General features: G+C 30.6%; 1 protein-coding gene across 1 annotated transcript; it reads left to right on the top strand.

The window, feature by feature from the left end:
- The first annotated feature begins 208 nt into the window (after window positions 1-208).
- On the top strand, window positions 209-1,559 carry LOC128999873 (uncharacterized). Its single transcript, XM_054426652.1, has 2 exons — window positions 209-508; window positions 1,321-1,559. Exons 1-2 carry the CDS (start codon window positions 251-253, stop codon window positions 1,555-1,557), a joined length of 495 nt encoding a protein of 164 aa, XP_054282627.1. The 5' UTR covers window positions 209-250; the 3' UTR covers window positions 1,558-1,559.
- Window positions 1,560-8,039: the final 6,480 nt, after the last annotated feature.

Raw genomic sequence — 8,039 nt, 5'->3', positions numbered from 1 at the left:
TGTGGAAATCCCTAAATAAATTGTTTCATATGGTTTTATAGCCAGTTGTTTTTTATGTTCAGTAGCTCTATCTTTATTACTGCCCCCCCCCCCCTGTGTTTATATGAACAAGGTAGGGAAATAAATAGTTTTAATACGATTTCATTACTTTTATTTTAGGTAGAGGTTTTTTACGTTTACATAGCAACCAAAATTTGCATTGTTTGTATTAAAATTATCTGTCATAACATTCTTATCATATTTAAGTGCCATGGGATATTATCAATATTGTACGTCACTTTTGTTTGAGTTTTGGCGTATCCCGTTTCAAGTTGATTACTTCGCCTTGGTCAAGCTTGCATCTGGAGCTGCATGTGAACAATGCAATTTGCACACTTTTGGCAGCATTCTGTATGGTGAGTGTCTTGCGTTTCTTGGATTTGTTGCATCGCTCTACGACATCTACTACCTTATAGCTCCGTACTACACTGACCAGGTGAAAGCACCGCGACTTTACCGCGATCTGCAAGTAAGTTTATTGTTAAGTTTCTACAAAAACCCAATATATTTATATAATGGATATAAATCTTTCCATTAGTTTGACTTGGTAAACGACATTGTGTATTCGACAGAATTCACATCCAGAAGAATTGTCCAGAAGAAGACATCCCATCTACAGTATATGGATCAGCTGTCGCTAACTTTTTACTAAAAAAGAATGTAGTTATGTGAAACAGTCACAGTTTTCGCTAGTCTCTAAAACTCTATTTTGTACCTTTTTTTGTTACTGACATAGTTGCTGGGTCACAACAGTTGCTATGGCTCATAATAAGTAATTCCATCAGTTTGACTTGGTAAAAACCATCATGTAATCGGCAGAAAGCAGTTATTTAGATCAGCGCAATCTGTAGTGGCTCACATCAACTAAGAAAACATGTATTAAAAACTTAGCTACAACTTTAACATGGGGATGGAATGTCTAAGCTAACATAAAAAAAGTTTTCCATCAAGGAGGTGTATTAGTTTTTTTTAGTATAAAAATATGAAATTAATAGCTTCAGAAAATTCGTATCTTCAACCCAATTAGATGCGATTGGGAACAATCCTGGTTATTCTAAGGGGAGATGGGATTAGTAATAGGTAAATATTATAAGTAATAGGTAACATTGCGCAATTAGTGGAACATACTTTTTTAACAGTAAGCTTTCCAACTCTATTTTTTAATATAGATATACTAACCATTAGTAAAGTCATATATGTCATAAAGTGTATATTTTGACTTTGCCAAACAAATACAACAAATTAAAATGATAAATTAAGCGATAGTTTTATTTTTCACAGCTAATGCTTGGAACGATCTCGACCCTGGTGTACTTGGTGCTGATGCTGGGATTGTTGTTAGAGAACGCACAGATGCTTGTACCATGGCTTGTGCTGGAAATTGTATCTATAGCGCTGCTGCTCACATCGTTTAGAGACGGCCACATGCGACTCTTCATATTGGGACTGTCCATCAATAATATCATGCAAATAAGCTGCGTATTTTTAAACTTCCTAAGATTAAAGAAAGTCATATAGTGATTTTGATAACAATTAATTATTGCTAATTAAAATAAAATAAAAGAGTTTACATTTGTCCGAACGAATTTTACTAGTATTGCTCAATAATTATAAATAAACAAATATATTATTTTTATTTTTAGGAGTTATTTACGTTTTTCACATAGCTGGACAGCCTAGTGAGCATAAAGTTCGCTTAGTAATCTAGAGGATTCAGGTTCTATCCTGAGGAAAAGTCTATCCCTCTTAAATAGTTCGAAATTGGAACTAGCTGTCCATTTATTGGGAAAATTATAGTGAAAATGATGATTGGGAAAATAGTCCTCTCTAATGAGCATAACCAATAACCAATCCATCATCTTATTCAATACACATCGTTTCCTCATAAGTTCCGTTAAAATACGCAACCTTGTGTGATGTCGACACAGCAAAGCTGTTTTCATACTTTTACAAAAGCAGGACGAAGATTTTAAATCTAAGTTTAAAATCTATTGATAAAACTATTTAAAAGAAGTTTTAATAGGGAATGGTGTTTGTTAAAAGGGTTAAGAAGGGTAAACAAAGATGATTAGAAAATAACATTTTAAAGAGGCGAACATTTCAACTACCAATTAAACAATAATTGTGTACAACAGAAGTTATTATACTTTCGATAATCATCTAAAACCTTTATGTATTTCATAATTATAATATTAATGTTTAAGTAAATTAAGTAATATTTTAATGATAAAAAAGTTTAATGTTAAATAAATAAAGCCAACATTTTGTTTTACAAATACCAATTTAATTTTAACATATGCCTTAACCTTTACAGGTATAAGTATTAAGTTGTGTAATGTTCAATATTCAATACGAATAGTTTGCTTTCTGAGTGTTCGAATTATACCCCTTATCAGGATATCTCAAGCTTTAATTTTATTGGGTAATAAAGTGATCTCTACAAAGACGAAGAAACAGACGAAGGTCTCAACGGCAGTAATAGACAAGACGCTGTTAATCCTCTTAGCACTGATTGATCCTTACGTCTCTGCTAAGAGGTTTTTATACCTGATTGTTTGTACCAATAAATCCTGACACTTTCTACAAAGCATAGAAATAAGGGCGATAAGCAAAGGAGTGATATCTTTAGAATATTTCTTTAAATATATTTGGTTCATTCACTATGTTGTTCATGGAGTTCTATTGATTTTTATCAATAGGGTGTTAAAGTTTAAGTTTTAAAAATGGTTTTGGCAATGAATGGATTGATCAAGTTTATAACACCTTTAGATAAATGGTTTAATACAACAGTTGACTCAACCCGTTAGAAATTATAATGAAAGTTATTTACTTACAATCCATATATTTATAATGTGTTAAGCTTGTAGGATGTAAGCTTGGACAATGTCACCAGGAAACGTGATATGCCAAGTTCGTGAAAGTTTTTTGCTCTATATTATTATTTTGAAATTTAAGTGGCCCGGAACTTAATTTTCACTTTTATACATGTAAAGATATAATTAGATTAAATCATAATTCCAATAATTTGATATTACTTAATCAATAAAACGTATGTAATTGGCGTTGAATGACACAAATAATAAAATAAATATCCAAACTTACCAATTACCATGCATATCAACTAGGTTTTTGGTGTGAATCAGGACTATGCGTATATAATTTTTTTGGTCTTATTTATGACACAATAAATGTGCTTATCCCCTGTTTCTTTCCTGAATTCTTGGTTTCGGGAGAGTATAGGTGTAGTGTAGGCTTGCGGTAAGTATTTTCTGATGCACTAGTATATTAAAATGATTAACACATTTTAACCATAGCTTTTACACTCGTACAAATATTTATAATAAAACAAAAATATATTGTATATTTTAATTTAATGGAAAAAAACTCACGATGTTTTTTTTTAAATAGAGCTACGACAATAACATAACCTGAGCCGAATTGTACAAGGCTAAACAACATAATCTGCTATTAGTGTATTTGTACTCGCTAAAGCAAATGTTATTTAAATAGATTAAATTTAAAATGAATTCAGACAAATGGATATTTGCTTAGTCGGCAGGTTTGCTGAGGCGAGGGTATTATACTTATTATTGATAATAACGACGTAGTAAGAAATTAAACAAAACCATTATACTTTCAAAATACGTTGTTTGAAGTACAGCGTTGTTACACAAAACGCAAAGTCACTATCACATTATATATCAATACAACATGAGAACATATCTGCACCAGTTACAGTACTTACCGCACATTCGCGGGTGTGGAGTGTAAATCACGATGCCGAGATTGGAGACCGCGCCAAATATCAAGACTATTTGTCTCTATGGTTAATACTGTTTCACGACTCTACCAGTGCGACGTTGCTCTGTTAAAATATAAGATCGGATTTAACTTTTGTATTTACTGAGAACTCTGTAGAATAAATACTTTGAAGTTTAAATTCTATATTCTAATTTAGATCCAGGTTTTGCGATGTCCTCTGCAATACAAAAACAAATAGTATGTAATGCATATAATGTAAAATTCTGAGTATTTATACTGTACATGTATTTTATTTTGAGAACGGTTTATAATAACGAATAGATCAAGTTTACATTATATATTATATATAAAATTTTTGCATTTTTATTGGTTTTGTATATTCTAAATAATTGTAATACATCTTCCACCAAACAAACGTACGATCTAACCACGATACTTCTCTAAAACTAAATGTTGTTTTAAAATAATTTCATCCCCATTCATTTGTAGGGCTGTATCGATTTTATTAAATGAAAACTTGTATTTGTAAAAGTCGCCAATATTCATATATTTGCATTAGATGCCAAAACTCAGGACTTACACTTAAAAAATAAAACAAACCTTTGCCTGATCCTGACACGTTATTAGGAACAGCCCCCAAGAGAAACTGAGAGTTCACCATAGTTGCAAACTTTATAAACAAGATGTCAATAACATACCTCAACCACTAACATCTTGGAAAACAAACAAGAGTAACAAAGATTTATATAGATAATTACTTGGAAATGACAAGTGAGGGACTCATATGATTAAAAATATAAACCGATATATTTATATTAATATTGAAAACACTTAAAAATTACTTTCTGTCTAAATTTACGAAAAGATTAAATAATTTCATGTTTAAATTGTTAATCTAAATTATTATAGCTGTATCTATGTAAGTCATTTAGAGATGTATCAGCCACTTTAAACCAGTTACATTTTATATTAATCAAAATATGCCACAAAAAGCTTGTTGAAAGATTGTTTACATGGTAAAAAGTCAAGCTAAATTAGTAATTAAATTGAATTAAAAAACCAATTGATTCAAATTGAAGTGCCCATGTAAAAAAATGGTTTATTAATAAAACGACAATATTTATCTTTGTTTTTATAACTTACTTATTTTAAAGAATTAATACAGTGAGGTATATAATTACTTTTCGTTTGATCCTAAAAGTATTTCTAATTCAGTTAATTGTTAAAATAAAATATTTACATACTTTTAACAAAAAAAGTTCTATATTTAGGCATAAGCCTTAAGGAGCAAACATAACAAATACAACTTTTACGCCACACTACACTGTTTTGACGAACTTCCCACGCAAGGATTTAGTCCAGAAAACAGCCTTTTGCCGCCAGCTTAATCAAACTGGGTTTCATTACGTACTACTGTACTGTAATGAGTTTTACTGGACACCAACCAGCTGATTATAAATTGTATTTGGCAAATGAGTGGGAGTGGTTAGTTTTGAAACAAAAACATAACCTCTTTTAGAGGCTATGACTAGTGATTTTTGGTCCTTTAGTCGGTGGTAATATATAAGGACTTTTACGGACTTAGTAGTATGGCGTAAAATATCGTACGTCACTCGTCCAAAATCTGTTTACCAGACTCGTATCATGGTAATCCCGTACTCCACTTCGTCTCGCAAGGGCACGACCACTGTCGTCCGGTAAACATCTATTTTCAGGACTAGTAACGTAATATACTTTTACCTCTCAAATTTAATTCAGTTAATGAGTGTTTATACCACAATATAACTAGATATTAAAAATAATATTTATATTTAGAGAATCGTACAACTGTTAAACCTACCAATCCAACTACAGTAGTCTTAGTAAAAACATATTCATTATATTATATAAATTTACATTTGTGTGAAAGAAACCAATTAATATCTTCGCCTAATGAAAGAAAACACTACTTTCATATAAACTAAAAAACATTTTTCCTCATTAACTAAGTCCTGACACCTTTCCTTTGCAGTTTTGAAATTATAATTACAATTAATAACACGACTACTCTGTCCCTTTTATTTCAGTATTCACATAACAGTTCAAATTATTTAGTTGTTATCTTAAAAATAAATATTCATGTTGTTCAGTTAAGTTTAACAAATAGGACTCATCATTATTGCACACTAAACTTTGTTACTAATGCGAAAGTTTTGTAGCTCACTTAAAAAAAAACCATACAATTTGTCAGTTAGGGACCAAAACAAGCTTAATAACAAAACTACCTTTCGGTACATATTTACAGAAATCTATAATTTAATCACTAATATTTAATTACGTAAGGCGATTCTTTGCGTCAATATTGTGAACGACTGGGAAGTGGTAGAACGACGGGAAATATAGTGAAATTCTTAAAATTTCTACAGAAAACGAGATATTATGTAAAATATTGTCCATAAGAATACATTAGAAATTAAACACTGATGATTTTTTTTTATTGAATAGAACTGATCGTGATATTTTATCAAGCCTTTACGCAATATTAACATTTATGTTACTTATTTGCCAGCCAATTCTGCAATGTACTGAATAATATTTATAAAAATAGTTGTTTTGTTTTATTTAATTTTTGTTCATTTTATGTAAAGAAAGTTAATCGTTCCTTTACGAGGAATACCACTGAATGATACAAAGTATTAATTTATGGAAATTTACATTAACAAAAAAAGCTACTGTTTTTTTTACAAAATATATGGTGTACACAGTATAGCGATATCTATCTCGACACATAGATGGTTTGATTCTAAATTTGTTTGGATATTACAATAAACTGTTTTACATATGCACTTTGCAGGGAACTACGTCCTTACCAGCCACTAGTTTTGTTCAACCTTCTCGAATTGAAAGTAATAGCAAATAAATCTGTCAAAATAATCAGTAGGGTGAATTACACATTTTACATGAAGCGGCTGATACCGCGGAGAGGTGGTGTGCTGTGTGATGGATTCCACTGAGATTTATGTCCTTGCAACAAAACAGGAGAGACTAATAGCTTGTCTGCTGTCACTGCGTTTCTTCCCACAACCACTAATTCTAATACTGTTGTAGTTAAATGTTTTGTTTTGACACTTTATAGCCATCATGCGAAAAATTCCATCCTTAAATGGACTATAACAACGTACTAATTGATGGTTAAATACTACTAAAGCTTAACGTCCCATTCCACTACAATTTAAAACGGTTTTAATACTCATTTAAAACCATACTATTCAAAATAACTCATAACTGTTCAATTAGGGTTTTGAATCATTTTTGAACATAAGTTAGGACCTTCAAATTACTTATAAAGGGCCAAACATGGACATTGTTTCAGCTGTCCCAGTCTATTTGCATACTTAAGTTGTCATCTCTGTAATTCTTAGTTAGATTGTCTTAAACACGCGGTTCAAGATATGTTAAACTAAGATGCAGAGTATTGTATGTGGGGATGGAATTTTCAAAAAATGCTTAAAATTGAGCGTTCATTGTTGTTTATGTTTTACTTTCTATCCATAAGTAAGAGAAATTTAAAATAAAAGTTCCATATATATTAAAGCAATAAAATAACACTTCTTTTAAACAATGTATTACAAAACTCCTTTCCATTGTTAGTGCAGTAAAAATAAGAGAAAAATTCCATAAACCTAAAAAAAAATTAGCACAACCGGGGAACTTGGTACAGATGTTGGGTGTACCTTCCTTTTGAACATACTAAAAGTCCCCTAAAATTGAAGCTGTGCTACGGCCGCCATATTGTAAAATGGCGGCATATTTCTGTATTTTTCGCTATAGTGACTTTATTATTAGAGATACATGAAAAAGCTAAAAATACAAAATGTAGGTCATCTAAAAATACACATTTTTTGTATTTACCGTCTTTCTCTAAACCCAACGGTTTTTGAGTTATTTGTTATTAAGTATAGATAGTTTTTTCTATTTATCAAAAATAGGTGAAACACATTGATATTGACCGTTACTTTCAAGGATTATGATAATTTATCCTATTTAGTTAAATAGTGTGATACTATAAAATCTTAAAATTTAAGCTTATTTTATGAGTAAAACAACTCTGCCACAGCAAACCTGCAGACTCAGCAAATTTCCTTTTGATTGGATGTTTTATTAATTGTATTTAAATAAAATCAGATTCAACAGGTACCTAGGTTTGCTGCTACAGGTAGGTTATTATAGTGTGTTTTTTTTGTTTGTAAAATATCAAT

This window comes from Macrosteles quadrilineatus, unplaced genomic scaffold (assembly GCF_028750875.1).
Source record: "Macrosteles quadrilineatus isolate MER2022 unplaced genomic scaffold, UCM_ALF_1.0 Scaffold_1__1_contigs__length_201487025, whole genome shotgun sequence".
Lineage (NCBI taxonomy): Eukaryota > Metazoa > Arthropoda > Insecta > Hemiptera > Cicadellidae > Macrosteles > Macrosteles quadrilineatus.
The sequence above is the reverse complement of the archived record's forward strand: the minus strand, read 5'-3'. Positions and strand labels throughout refer to the sequence as shown.

Coding starts and splice junctions, on each gene's coding strand:
- LOC128999873 (XM_054426652.1), top strand. CDS start 251: ATGGGATATTATCAATATTGTACGTCACTTTTGTTTGAGTTTTGGCGT. Junction 509..1,320: donor GACTTTACCGCGATCTGCAA/GTAAGTTTATTG, acceptor TATTTTTCACAG/CTAATGCTTGGAACGATCTC.